The 14,671-nt window shown below is 41.4% G+C and overlaps 1 protein-coding gene across 5 annotated transcripts in view; it reads right to left on the minus strand.

Moving 5' to 3' along the window:
- VEZT (vezatin, adherens junctions transmembrane protein) overlaps positions 1-14,671 on the minus strand; it is an 89,503-nt gene that overhangs the window by 33,106 nt on the left and 41,726 nt on the right. For all 5 annotated transcript variants that reach the window (XM_073620161.1, XM_073620162.1, XM_073620159.1 and 2 more), the window contains exons 4-5: positions 14,422-14,597; positions 4,716-4,997 (exon numbers count right to left, since the gene is read on the minus strand). In XM_073620161.1, coding sequence (XP_073476262.1) covers positions 4,716-4,997; positions 14,422-14,597 — 458 coding nt within the window. The remainder of the gene's footprint in view (positions 1-4,715; positions 4,998-14,421; positions 14,598-14,671) is intronic.

Below are 14,671 nucleotides of genomic sequence, written 5' to 3' on the forward strand. Positions count from 1 at the left end.
TTCACTTGTCACTTTTATTCAGGTTGTTTATACTGAGAGGCATTTACACAAACTGTGCTTGTGCTCGGTAAAGGTTTCCTTTAGCAAGATCTTCCTTGTAAGCACTTGGAGAAGACTGCAGTGGGAAAGATACACATTAGACTTCTCTAGCAGTATACAACTCGCATGCTTGATCAGAGTACCCAGTCTTGACTTGGCTTATTTCTAAATCTGAATATTTTATTTTAAAATTATTGTAACTATGCAGGCTTACCTATGAAAGATTTATAATTGACCCTTAGACCCCTTTCACACGGGGCGGATCTGCTGGATAGACTCCGCTTTGCTCAGCGGGGGATTGCTTCTTTATCCCCGCTGAGCAGGCGGATGACAGGTCTGTCTTTGTTCAATGTGCAGTCCTCTATGGGGAGATCGGATGGAAACGGACAGCCTGTCCGTTTTCACCCTATCTGATGGACAGACGGAGAATGTATCGCCATCCGTCTGTTTTGAGAGGATCTTGATGGATCGGATGGCAGGCGGGTGTCAGCGGACACATCTCCGCTGACATCCGCCTGCCCATAGAAGTCAATAGGTGGCCCGCCCGGATCCGCCTGAAAAACGGACAGGCGGATCCGAGCGGGCCGATCGTGTGAAAAGGACCTTATCTTTTAGTAGCTTGTCTTACAATGGCTCTAACAGTAAATACTAAGTGAGAGGCCCAGTGAGAAGTGACATTTGCTGCCCCTTAAACTGCCACTGATAGCACATGTCTTCCACATCATAAGTAACTATTAAGGAGCACTATAGTTGTTTATATTTCACTACTACAAGACTGTTTTGTAATACATATATGAAGACTGGATATAGAATCATAGTAGGAAATTCAATTCTGGTTGTATCGTCCCTTTAAAATATCCTGCGCCAAATTTATGGAAGTCTTGTGACATTTTCAGTAACAGTTCCAATACATAGGTGGGAGATGGGACTATAAAAGTTAAGCCTGCACATTAATGAAACTTTCAAGGATATCTAAACCCAAGAAGACAAATATAATGTAGCTTATCAGTCCTTGTGGTGCCTGCTTTGGTTTTCTGTTTTTTCAGGCCACCTGCTGGAAATCCAGCTCTTTTTAACTTCCTATGCACTGAACTGGTATCTCAAACAATAACAAACCTATTAGTTTTCCAGCTGTCTTCTGTGAACTACAAACTTCCTTCTTATTATGTAATGGAGAAGAGGCAAGGACGAGGAGGTGTTTAATCGCTTCTAGTCCAGGCCAATTCTGACATCCCTCTCCTACATGTAAAAAACTTTTTTTCTGCTAGAAAACAACTTAGAACCCCCAAACATTATATATATTTTTAAGCACATGCCTTAGAGAATAAAATGGAGGGTGGGTATATTTTTATGTCACGTGATATTTGCACAGCAGTTTTTAAAACGCATTTCTTTTGGGAGCACAATTTATTGAATTTTAATGCACAAAAACACAATATAATACCCAAATGTTTGGTAAAATAAAAAAAAAGATCATGTTACACCTAGTAAATAGAACATGTCATGCTTTTAAATTGCGTCCACCAATGGAACGGCGCCAAATTATGGTACCTAAAACTCTCCATCACCAATGCTTTAAAAGCCTTTAGGCCCCTTTCACACATGTGCGATTTGGGACCGCAAAGTCGCATGATAAGTCACACCCCATGATTTTTCTATGAGTACCATTCATATCTGTGTGACTTCAAAGTAATCCCTGCACTACTTTGATGCGACTTGAGGTCCATAGACCTCAACATTACACAGGTATTGCTTCAAGTCGTGGCAAAAATGGCGCGACTTTCAGGTCGCACAATTGTGAAAGGGGTCTGACAAGTTATCAGGTTGGAGTTACAGAGGAGTTCTTGTGTTAAAATTATTGCTTTTGCTTTCACGCTTGCGGATAGATCACACATGTAGTGCGATCACTGCTTACATGTGTGTGCAGCATTTGCGCATGAGCACGGAGGAACAGGGAAACATTTATAATTACATTAATTTTTTTCTAACAATGTACCTTTAACTTTTTTTTTGAGGATCTTTATTGCTATTACAAGGGATGAACAACATCCCTTGTAACATGGGTTGCGACAGGTCCTCTTTATGGAGAGCCTTTATGGTCTAATAGCAGACATCCCAACCTGCAAAAACTAATTTCAGGGAGGTGGCGCTCCGTGCACAGTGAGCAGTATATGAGGATGACAGTGGGCAGTATATGGGGATGGCAGTGAGCAGTATAGAGTGGGGGGGGGGGGCAGTATAGGGGGGTGGCAGTATACAGTGAGGGGGGAGCAGTGAGCAGTGTATGAGGATGGCAGTGGGCAGTAGACAGTGGGGGGAGAGCAGTGAGTAATTTAGGGGGAGTGAGCACTGGCAGTATTGGGTGGGCAAGTAATGGGAGGAGCAGTGAGCAGCATGAAGTGTACTGACCACATTAGGGAGCTGAAGTATTGCAGATGGAAAGAATAGTCACTTACAATATTGATGGAGTTGAAGCCTCCCGGGGTCGCCATGTATGTTCTTCCTCCCAGTGCTCTACCATGCAACCACCTGTGCATGTACGTGAAGATGGCAACACCCCTGCCCACCAGCTCAGTCAGCCCGTGGAGAAACTGCTGGCTGGGAGAGACCATTGGGTCTGCCAACCACAGGAGGCTACACATAGGGGAAAAAGCTGCTCTGTACTTCTCCCGGGGGAAAGCAAAGGCAGCCCTGGTTGCATAGATATTCATACAGGTCCCTGCACCGATCCCCAGCAGCATGGGCAAGGTCCTCCAGTGGCTAGGAGGGGCAGCATATGAAGGAACCAATGTGGTAATTTTTCCCCTGGCAGAGTGTGACAGGGTGCATCGGCTCTGCAGCCGGGATACCACGCGGCACTTGTGGGTGTCCGGGAGCCGCAGCCGAAATGCGAGAGACTCCCGCACCTCACGGGAGACTTGGCATGTCTGTAATAGACCCTAGATCTCTCCTCTGGTCTTCAATGCAACCGATCAGATACAGATCGATCTGATCAGCTGCTTTACTGGCTGTTAACGGCCAGGTAAACAAAGAACAGAAACTGTAAGTGACAAAATCCTCATTGCTTCCTGTTGCTGATGTCATACAGTGGACAGAACAACATCCGTTTCTCTCACTGTGTGCCCAGAGCTGGAGTCCGCCGGTTGCATCCTTACTGGATTCCCTGATTAAAATCCAATTCAGGACAGCAGCCTAGGGTAAGAACACTGCTTTTTCACAGATGCAGTACATGAGTGAGCATTGGCATCCTAGGAAAGGAACTGTGTTACTGACAGCATCTTCAGATGAAAATAAAGCAAAAAAGCCTGAAAAAGATATGGTAGTCACCATATCTAAGGACAGATAAGCTTCTGCGGCACATAAGCCCAATTGTGACTTGCTCTTTTTTTAAATATGGACTAAACCTATAGAAAAAAGTATTCATTCCACACTATAAATTCAGCTTTACATGGAATCTGACACATTAAAGTGGTTGTAAACCCTATACAACCACTTTAACCTACAGGTAAGCCTAGATTAAGGCTTACTTGTAGGTGATTGAAATATCTCCCAGACCTGCACGGTCTAGGAGATATTTGCAAATCGCCGTAAGGCGATTTCTTCTGCGCATGCGCCGGAGTTAGAAAGGGCACGCTGTGCCCTTTCTAGCTCGGGACATGCCGTTAAAAGGCGGCTCCCGCGCGCATGCACAGGAGTGACATCACGCGCGGTCACGCGACTGCGGCCAGTCACAGAGCCGGAGTTTGCGGCCCCGAAAGGAAGAGGGGTGAAGAATGGACGCTCACTACTAGCAAGGAAGACGGGGACATTGCGGGCTTCTCCTGCAGGTAAGCGTGTCACATAATGGGCTACTATGCAATGCATAGTAGCCCATTATGCTTTACATTTGCAGGGAAACAAAGAGGAAGTAACACCCATCAGGGTTTACTTCCGCTTTAAAGCAGGTGTTGTAAACTGAAGACTCGTTGACCTCAAATTCTCCAGTAAGAATATGCATTGCCTTCAACATCTGCTGAATTTTCCTACCAGGATAATATATCTTGTTTGCTTGAATCCCAATGTGGAAGTTGGCCATGAAATGAAGCAGGCGTGGCATAGAAACAATAAATATACGTATCAGCTTATTGCTGTTCAAAGGAGTTACGCTTGTCTTTTTGCATTAGCAAACAGACAGCATATCCAAGGATCTTACAAAGATGGAGGATAAACAGTTTACATTAAGCAATTCAGAGCCTAGAAAATCTTAAAAGGAAAAGTTCACCTTTAAAAAAAAAAATTAAAAAATTAAAAAAAAGAAGAAAAAAGGAGCAACATATTACACCCCAAATTCGAGTGGTGGAACTAGCCTTTAATCTACAGCAGAAGCAAAAATGATGGCCTCACTAGCTCAATGTGCTTATATCATGTCCCACACTGTCAAGGCTGGAAAATGAATGGCAGGTAATAGCCAGACACTGGGCCAAGATGGTTAGTATGGCTGGCACCTACCCTCTGTGGGTCTTTTCTATTATGTTTAAAAGCAGGGAAAGTTCCCAGGCTCATTAAACCTGCCTGCTGTTTTTTTAGGCTGGGTGGTCTCTTGAGCGCTTTATAGTATAGTAAATACGGTTAAATGATCTGACCATACACACAATGCAAAACATTCTACAATACGTGAAAAAAAAAAAAACACTTACAGGGTAAATCCCCGAGAAATAACTTCAGTTTCTTGGATCAGGCGGAGAGATTTTCTCACAAGGTTGGTGAAGGCTCGGCTGTTTGCTACGGTCATTTCCAACTGGCCGCAGTACTTTTTCAGTTTGACCTGTAGCCTGGCTGCGCTCCATGTTCTCAGCATTCTCAGGACGGCAAAAATGGCAAAGAGGAGAAGGCTGGGCCCCCAGATGAATAAGGAAGAAAAGTGCCAAGATTTCAGTGCAGCCAAAGCACTGAGGAAAGCAAACAATACAGACATCTCCCTGTACAAGGAATGGAAAATAGTCCATTAGGCCTCAGATCAGAACTACCTACTCTGCAAAACGAAAATTCTAATATGTCATCTAATGATAAAAGTTGGGAATACACCAGATTGTCATATTGCCAACGTGATAAAATGTCAAAACTTAAAGTAGAGGTCAGATCAGTGAAATCTAAACTTAAACCTGCTTTCACCCACCTCCATTCTAAGCCCTATACTAACTACCCTGTAAAAAGGAAAGATGTCTATACTTGCCTATTCTCAGGGCGCTCCATTGGCTCCTAGCGCCAGTTTCAGTGTAGAGGAGGGACAGCCAACAACAGATGCCCCATAGTAAGCCTATGGGTAACGTCATCGCTGCAGCCATTGTGAGCAATCTCTCCACTTCACTGAAGCTGGCCACTGGAGAGATCATTTGACTGGATCAGAGCACCCTCAAAATTGGTAAGTATATGCATCTTCCTTCTACAGGGTAGTCAGTATAGGGCTTAGAATAGGGGTTGAAACAGGTTTAAAAGGAAAAGTTCACAATTTGCAACTATATTCAGGGTGTAACATGTAACATGGTACAGATGCACCGGCCCTCTCTCCCCCTTCCCACTAGCCATCACACGCTGCCCGCCTAGGTCATCCACTCACAGTGTTCTGTATTTTGTGAGCACCTTATATCACTCCATATAAAATGATGAACGTGAAAATAATTTTTCATAGGAATACAGCAAAGTATAGGACCTAAATCTGTATGGCAGTAATTCCGCGCTTAGGAAGAGAAGGGACTGCTGCCCCCCTACAAATGAATATCACCAAGTGTGATATCCAAAAAATGGGTAATGATCTAAACAGGGGTGTTGGCGCTGTCCGGCTATATGCACATAAAGGTATATAAAAAACTCTTCAAATAAATAAATAAATAAAGCAGAAGTACTTGTGAAAGAGGTGATGCGTGTAAACAATACGTGACAGGGCTAGGGTGTATTAAATGCAAACAATACCCTAGGCAGATAATAATACTAATAAAGTGCTGCGTACTCCTAAAAAAATGAAAAAAAATGAAAAATGTGCCTTAGTTCCAATTAATCAAATGTCCATATGTATGTAAAAGAATATACCACTAATGCAAAGTGTGTAAAATACAACCAGTCTCCCTGGCATAAAAATGCAGTAAAGTGCAAAGTGCTCCTAAACAAATGTGTCTTAATCTCAATGCATCAAATACCATAAAAATAAATAAAAATAAAAAATAAATAAATAAATAAAAAATGTACCCGCAGGTGAATAAACAATAGTGGCAATCAAAACAGAAATTTTGCAAATCAAGCACACAATGGAAAAAATAATAATTTAGAAGATATCCCCAACAAGTGTGCATAAAAATATATAGAAAGGTATGTAAATGTCCAAAGTTCAAAATCCCCAAAAAAAAATGTGTCCTTATAGTGAAAAAACAGTGATCTCAGCTTTAACAGATGTAGTCCCCGTCCTCCACCGCACACCCACTCGTGCTTGCACTCACCGGACTACCTCACCCCTGCAGGGGTAAAGGCATATGTGGAAAAATCCCACGATGGCGAATCCAGGGGGGGGGGTTTCCTCCGTTGAATGGTGTTATGTCCTTAGTAATATCCCCAGTAACGAACATCCATGTAAAGTGAGGAAGAAGGAAACTTCATAGCGTAACTCCACAAAAATTATATGAATTTTATTGATAAAAGTCCATGACAAACGTGCTAAAAGGTAAATCGTAAAAACAAATGTAAAAAACGCCGGAGCTGACAGTGCTCCAGAAGCCGGGTCTCAGCTGTTGAGCAGCGTGGTGTGGCGTGCGTTCCACCGCTCACAGCTGTAAACCGGAACAAACACAGAGAAGGTACTGACGTGTGCGTATCACGAGGCCACGCCTTACGCGTTTCGTCATCAAGACGTCATCTGAGGCGCGGCCATCTTGGTACTCCACACGTCTAAATAGGGAAATGGAGGTGCCGCGGAAGCCAATCAATTGCTCCTAACCTACCCTCGTGACCTCTGATCGAGACCATGTAGTATACTTGCTGTTGGTAATGCGCCATCATGTGGATGTAATAAATAATTACATGTTTAGGCGCCTCCATTTAATTTTACAAAGTGAAATAAATATAAATAATGATAAATAATGATCGGCAAGAAGATGTAAACCAATGCTAAATATAAAAAATGTAAATATATAAATCACACTGCATACCCCAAGACGCACAATGTCACATCAAAATGCATATATAAAGAAAAAGTATTATATATATATATATGTAAAAAATAAGATAAAAAATAGGATAAAAATAAGAATAAGAATACAAATACAAATATATTCAAAAATTAAAAAGGGGATCTTACAAGCAGTAGAAACATGGTGCGTAATGGGGGACAGCAGACACAGAGAAAACATTAAAAGAAATATATGTGCTTGTAAAAATGATGTGTGCAATTAGACCTATCTTCAGAAAAAGGAGGCAGTAGGGATAAAAATCCATAGAAGTCAAAAACCTATGCAGTCAGAGCCTAAGGCCTTGGTATAAAATACCGATAAACTGCAGTAAAATGAGTGGGGTACACGAAGAGAATAAAATAGAGATAATTCAAATGTTGGTGTAGGTGAGGATAAAGACTTAAAAACCACAGACTAGGTCTAAGTTTGATATAATTAGAGGAGTTTTGGAATTGCAAGGGGGTTGGTATAGTTGATGGGGGGCATCTAGAAGTTGGACAAGAAACAATTGAGGTCTATCTCTACGTTCAGACCCCTGGGGACAAGGCAGTCCAAACGATGTATCCATCTTGTTTCATTCTGCGATATCATCACCCTTTTGCTGCCCCCCCTCCAGTGATTTTTGACGGTATCAATACCGTAAAAAATCAGCCCGGACGGGTCCCTATGGTGGAATTCATCGAAGTGTCTGGAGAGATTATGTTTAGGAAATCCTTTTCTGATGTTATTAATATGTTCCCTAATCCGTACACAGAGGGGTCTAGTAGTCCTGCCCACATATTGCAGTCGGCAGGGACATTCGATGATGTAGGTTACATGGGTGGTATTGCAGGTGACCAGCTCCCTAATCTCATACTCCTTGCCATTCCTGGCCCTAAAAGATGTTCTCTTTTTAGGTTGTTTTTTACTGACCCGACAGGCCAAACACTTTTGACATTTATAAAATCCCTTCATATCAGAGAACAATTTTACATTCTTAGGAGGATCAATAACATTATGGACCAGGTGGTTTCTGAGAGTAGGTGCTCTCCTATAGATGAACCGAGGTTTTTTTGTCAGTAAATTCCCAAGGGTTCTATCGGATTTTAGAATCGGCCAATATTTCCTTACAATGTGCTCAATAGATCTGTATTGATTGTTGAACCCTGTGACAAAGGAGATGTCTACCGGAGAATTCTTCTTATTGTTACCCTCCTTTGTTAACAAGGAGTTCCGGTCATATCCTTGTATCTCATTTCTTATTTTGACCAGAGTTTCCGGGTCATATCCTTTATCAGAAAATTTCTTAATTAAGGTATCTGTCTGGTTTCGATAGTCTTCGATATTCCCGCAGTTCCTCCGTATTCTCAAGAACTGCCCCTTGGGTATGTTCTTTTTCCATTTCGGATGGTGGCAGCTCGAGATGGGTATATACCCGTTGCGGTCAGTGGGTTTAAAAAAAGTCCTTGTTGACAGCTCTCCATCCTGTTTAAAAATCTGTAGGTCTAAATATTCTATCGCGTCCCAGTCAGTCTTTCCAGTGAAGGAAATGCCATATTCGTTCTGGTTGAGTTCAACCAGGAACCTCTCAAAGGAATCAGAGTCCCCTTCCCACAGGATAATTACATCGTCAATATACCGACGGTAAAACTTTATCTCGGGTCTTCTGATACCATATATGTAGCGTTCTTCCAATAGGTCCATAAATAAATTCGCCACACTCGGCGCGTATTTGGCACCCATAGCAACCCCCTTCTTCTGTACATAGAAATCTTTTTGATACCAGAAGTAGTTACTCCCCATCGCCAGTTCCAGGCCTTCCAAAATAAATTGTATTTGCTCTTGCTTGAGGTCTGAACATTCGTGTAAAGCTTTCTCAACCCCTCTAAGCCCATCCTTCTGCTTGATACTTGTGTACAATGAATTGACGTCAATCGTTGCCAGAAGACAACGATCAGTTCCAGTGATTGTTCTCAATTCATTGATGAGTTGAGTGCTATCCCTGAGATAGGACCTTCCCTTTACCACCACTGGTTTCAGAAAACGATCTATGTATTCACCTAATCTCGAGAATAGGGAATCCAACCCACTAATGATAGGTCTACCCGGTGGTTTATTCAGCCGCTTATGTATTTTGGGCAGATAGTATATAACCGGGGTTTTCGTGGAATCCGGAATCAGGTATCTGGCTTCTTTTTTGTTCAAAATTCCTGCTACACTCCCCTTTTTTACCAGTCTTTTTAGGTTCCTTAAATATTGTGGTTTGGGATTACATTTCAATTTTTTATAAGTATTTTCAACTCCCAGTAAATTATTCATTTCCTCTTCGTATTCCTCTTTTTTCAGGATGACCAGACCCCCTCCTTTGTCCGCGGGTCTTATTACCACCTCCTTCCTCTTGCCGATCTCTTTAATCGTTTTCCAAATATGAGAGCTTCTGGATTTCTTTGTGCTCATTTTGGCCAGGTCATTCTCTACCATTCGTTTGAACGAACCTATACATTGATCCCCCGGGACCTTGGGATTGAAAATGGAATTGTTCCTAAGTTCAGTGTGGGTATAACCATCAGTTCCACTGGCTCCACTGACTTTTTTATTCAGAGCATAATACTTCTTTATCTTCAATTTCCTAATGAATTTTTGTAAGTCAATGTACACTTCGAACTTGTCAATCACTTTTTCTGGTGCATATTTCAGTCCCAAGTCCAGTATCTTTAATTCATCATCCGTAAAGGTTGCTTCACTTAGATTGTAGATTCCTTGGCCTAGTATTCCCTTCTTCTTTTTCGGCTTCCCTCCTCGTTTCCCTCTGGTCTGTTTCTTTCGTAACCTCTGGATTGGTATTCTGGCCCTCTCTCTGAGTTCATGTTCCTTCCATCTTCTAGATTCATACGTGGATGTTGTGGGGAAAGAAGAAGAAGAAGAAGGGAATACTAGGCCAAGGAATCTACAATCTAAGTGAAGCAACCTTTACGGATGATGAATTAAAGATACTGGACTTGGGACTGAAATATGCACCAGAAAAAGTGATTGACAAGTTCGAAGTGTACATTGACTTACAAAAATTCATTAGGAAATTGAAGATAAAGAAGTATTATGCTCTGAATAAAAAAGTCAGTGGAGCCAGTGGAACTGATGGTTATACCCACACTGAACTTAGGAACAATTCCATTTTCAATCCCAAGGTCCCGGGGGATCAATGTATAGGTTCGTTCAAACGAATGGTAGAGAATGACCTGGCCAAAATGAGCACAAAGAAATCCAGAAGCTCTCATATTTGGAAAACGATTAAAGAGATCGGCAAGAGGAAGGAGGTGGTAATAAGACCCGCGGACAAAGGAGGGGGTCTGGTCATCCTGAAAAAAGAGGAATACGAAGAGGAAATGAATAATTTACTGGGAGTTGAAAATACTTATAAAAAATTGAAATGTAATCCCAAACCACAATATTTAAGGAACCTAAAAAGACTGGTAAAAAAGGGGAGTGTAGCAGGAATTTTGAACAAAAAAGAAGCCAGATACCTGATTCCGGATTCCACGAAAACCCCGGTTATATACTATCTGCCCAAAATACATAAGCGGCTGAATAAACCACCGGGTAGACCTATCATTAGTGGGTTGGATTCCCTATTCTCGAGATTAGGTGAATACATAGATCGTTTTCTGAAACCAGTGGTGGTAAAGGGAAGGTCCTATCTCAGGGATAGCACTCAACTCATCAATGAATTGAGAACAATCACTGGAACTGATCGTTGTCTTCTGGCAACGATTGACGTCAATTCATTGTACACAAGTATCAAGCAGAAGGATGGGCTTAGAGGGGTTGAGAAAGCTTTACACGAATGTTCAGACCTCAAGCAAGAGCAAATACAATTTATTTTGGAAGGCCTGGAACTGGCGATGGGGAGTAACTACTTCTGGTATCAAAAAGATTTCTATGTACAGAAGAAGGGGGTTGCTATGGGTGCCAAATACGCGCCGAGTGTGGCGAATTTATTTATGGACCTATTGGAAGAACGCTACATATATGGTATCAGAAGACCCGAGATAAAGTTTTACCGTCGGTATATTGACGATGTAATTATCCTGTGGGAAGGGGACTCTGATTCCTTTGAGAGGTTCCTGGTTGAACTCAACCAGAACGAATATGGCATTTCCTTCACTGGAAAGACTGACTGGGACGCGATAGAATATTTAGACCTACAGATTTTTAAACAGGATGGAGAGCTGTCAACAAGGACTTTTTTTAAACCCACTGACCGCAACGGGTATATACCCATCTCGAGCTGCCACCATCCGAAATGGAAAAAGAACATACCCAAGGGGCAGTTCTTGAGAATACGGAGGAACTGCGGGAATATCGAAGACTATCGAAACCAGACAGATACCTTAATTAAGAAATTTTCTGATAAAGGATATGACCCGGAAACTCTGGTCAAAATAAGAAATGAGATACAAGGATATGACCGGAACTCCTTGTTAACAAATGAGGGTAACAGTAAGAAGAATTCTCCGGTAGACATCTCCTTTGTCACAGGGTTCAACAATCAATACAGATCTATTGAGCACATTGTAAGGAAATATTGGCCGATTCTAAAATCCGATAGAACCCTTGGGAATTTACTGACAAAAAAACCTCGGTTCATCTATAGGAGAGCACCTACTCTCAGAAACCACCTGGTCCATAATGTTATTGATCCTCCTAAGAATGTAAAATTGTTCTCTGATATGAAGGGATTTTATAAATGTCAAAAGTGTTTGGCCTGTCGGGTCAGTAAAAAACAACCTAAAAAGAGAACATCTTTTAGGGCCAGGAATGGCAAGGAGTATGAGATTAGGGAGCTGGTCACCTGCAATACCACCCATGTAACCTACATCATCGAATGTCCCTGCCGACTGCAATATGTGGGCAGGACTACTAGACCCCTCTGTGTACGGATTAGGGAACATATTAATAACATCAGAAAAGGATTTCCTAAACATAATCTCTCCAGACACTTCGATGAATTCCACCATAGGGACCCGTCCGGGCTGATTTTTTACGGTATTGATACCGTCAAAAATCACTGGAGGGGGGGCAGCAAAAGGGTGATGATATCGCAGAATGAAACAAGATGGATACATCGTTTGGACTGCCTTGTCCCCAGGGGTCTGAACGTAGAGATAGACCTCAATTGTTTCTTGTCCAACTTCTAGATGCCCCCCATCAACTATACCAACCCCCTTGCAATTCCAAAACTCCTCTAATTATATCAAACTTAGACCTAGTCTGTGGTTTTTAAGTCTTTATCCTCACCTACACCAACATTTGAATTATCTCTATTTTATTCTCTTCGTGTACCCCACTCATTTTACTGCAGTTTATCGGTATTTTATACCAAGGCCTTAGGCTCTGACTGCATAGGTTTTTGACTTCTATGGATTTTTATCCCTACTGCCTCCTTTTTCTGAAGATAGGTCTAATTGCACACATCATTTTTACAAGCACATATATTTCTTTTAATGTTTTCTCTGTGTCTGCTGTCCCCATTACGCACCATGTTTCTACTGCTTGTAAGATCCCCTTTTTAATTTTTGAATATATTTGTATTTGTATTCTTATTCTTATTTTTATCCTATTTTTTATCTTATTTTTTACATATATATATATATATAATACTTTTTCTTTATATATGCATTTTGATGTGACATTGTGCGTCTTGGGGTATGCAGTGTGATTTATATATTTACATTTTTTATATTTAGCATTGGTTTACATCTTCTTGCCGATCATTATTTATCATTATTTATATTTATTTCACTTTGTAAAATTAAATGGAGGCGCCTAAACATGTAATTATTTATTACATCCACATGATGGCGCATTACCAACAGCAAGTATACTACATGGTCTCGATCAGAGGTCACGAGGGTAGGTTAGGAGCAATTGATTGGCTTCCGCGGCACCTCCATTTCCCTATTTAGACGTGTGGAGTACCAAGATGGCCGCGCCTCAGATGACGTCTTGATGACGAAACGCGTAAGGCGTGGCCTCGTGATACGCACACGTCAGTACCTTCTCTGTGTTTGTTCCGGTTTACAGCTGTGAGCGGTGGAACGCACGCCACACCACGCTGCTCAACAGCTGAGACCCGGCTTCTGGAGCACTGTCAGCTCCGGCGTTTTTTACATTTGTTTTTACGATTTACCTTTTAGCACGTTTGTCATGGACTTTTATCAATAAAATTCATATAATTTTTGTGGAGTTACGCTATGAAGTTTCCTTCTTCCTCACTTTACATGGATGTTCGTTACTGGGGATATTACTAAGGACATAACACCATTCAACGGAGGAAACCCCCCCCCCCCCCCCCCCCCCCTGGATTCGCCATCGTGGGATTTTTCCACATATGCCTTTACCCCTGCAGGGGTGAGGTAGTCCGGTGAGTGCAAGCACGAGTGGGTGTGCGGTGGAGGACGGGGACTACATCTGTTAAAGCTGAGATCACTGTTTTTTCACTATAAGGACACATTTTTTTTTTGGGATTTTGAACTTTGGACATTTACATACCTTTCTATATATTTTTATGCACACTTGTTGGGGATATCTTCTAAATTATTATTTTTTCCATTGTGTGCTTGATTTGCAAAATTTCTGTTTTGATTGCCACTATTGTTTATTCACCTGCGGGTACATTTTTTATTTATTTATTTATTTTTTATTTTTATTTATTTTTATGGTATTTGATGCATTGAGATTAAGACACATTTGTTTAGGAGCACTTTGCACTTTACTGCATTTTTATGCCAGGGAGACTGGTTGTATTTTACACACTTTGCATTAGTGGTATATTCTTTTACATACATATGGACATTTGATTAATTGGAACTAAGGCACATTTTTCATTTTTTTTCATTTTTTTAGGAGTACGCAGCACTTTATTAGTATTATTATCTGCCTAGGGTATTGTTTGCATTTAATACACCCTAGCCCTGTCACGTATTGTTTACACGCATCACCTCTTTCACAAGTACTTCTGCTTTATTTATTTATTTATTTGAAGAGTTTTTTATATACCTTTATGTGCATATAGCCGGACAGCGCCAACACCCCTGTTTAGATCATTACCTATAGGACCTAAATCTGTTTCATCTTGGCATTTTAAATGTAGACAACAGTATTTAAAAAAAAACTTTTTAAATAAGTGGTTTCACTTGCTTGACTGTACCAAATATTAGGAGTTGCTAGGGAGCGCAGTGTTGGAAGATGCCCTTTTTGTTGATTCTGGGTCTGACCAGCAGACAGGATCCCAGGGTCAAGCAACTCAATCAGTTCCACATCCTCCTGTATCAGGACTTCCTGCAACAAGATTGCTCGCAGGCTATCGAGTCGGAATCCAATATCCTAACAGGGTGGAGGAAAGAAAAACAGATGGCTCTTAACCCTTTATTGTGAGTATAATAACAGAGGCACAGGTG

Source organism: Aquarana catesbeiana, linkage group LG03, assembly GCF_042186555.1.
Source record: "Aquarana catesbeiana isolate 2022-GZ linkage group LG03, ASM4218655v1, whole genome shotgun sequence".
Taxonomy (NCBI): domain Eukaryota; kingdom Metazoa; phylum Chordata; class Amphibia; order Anura; family Ranidae; genus Aquarana; species Aquarana catesbeiana.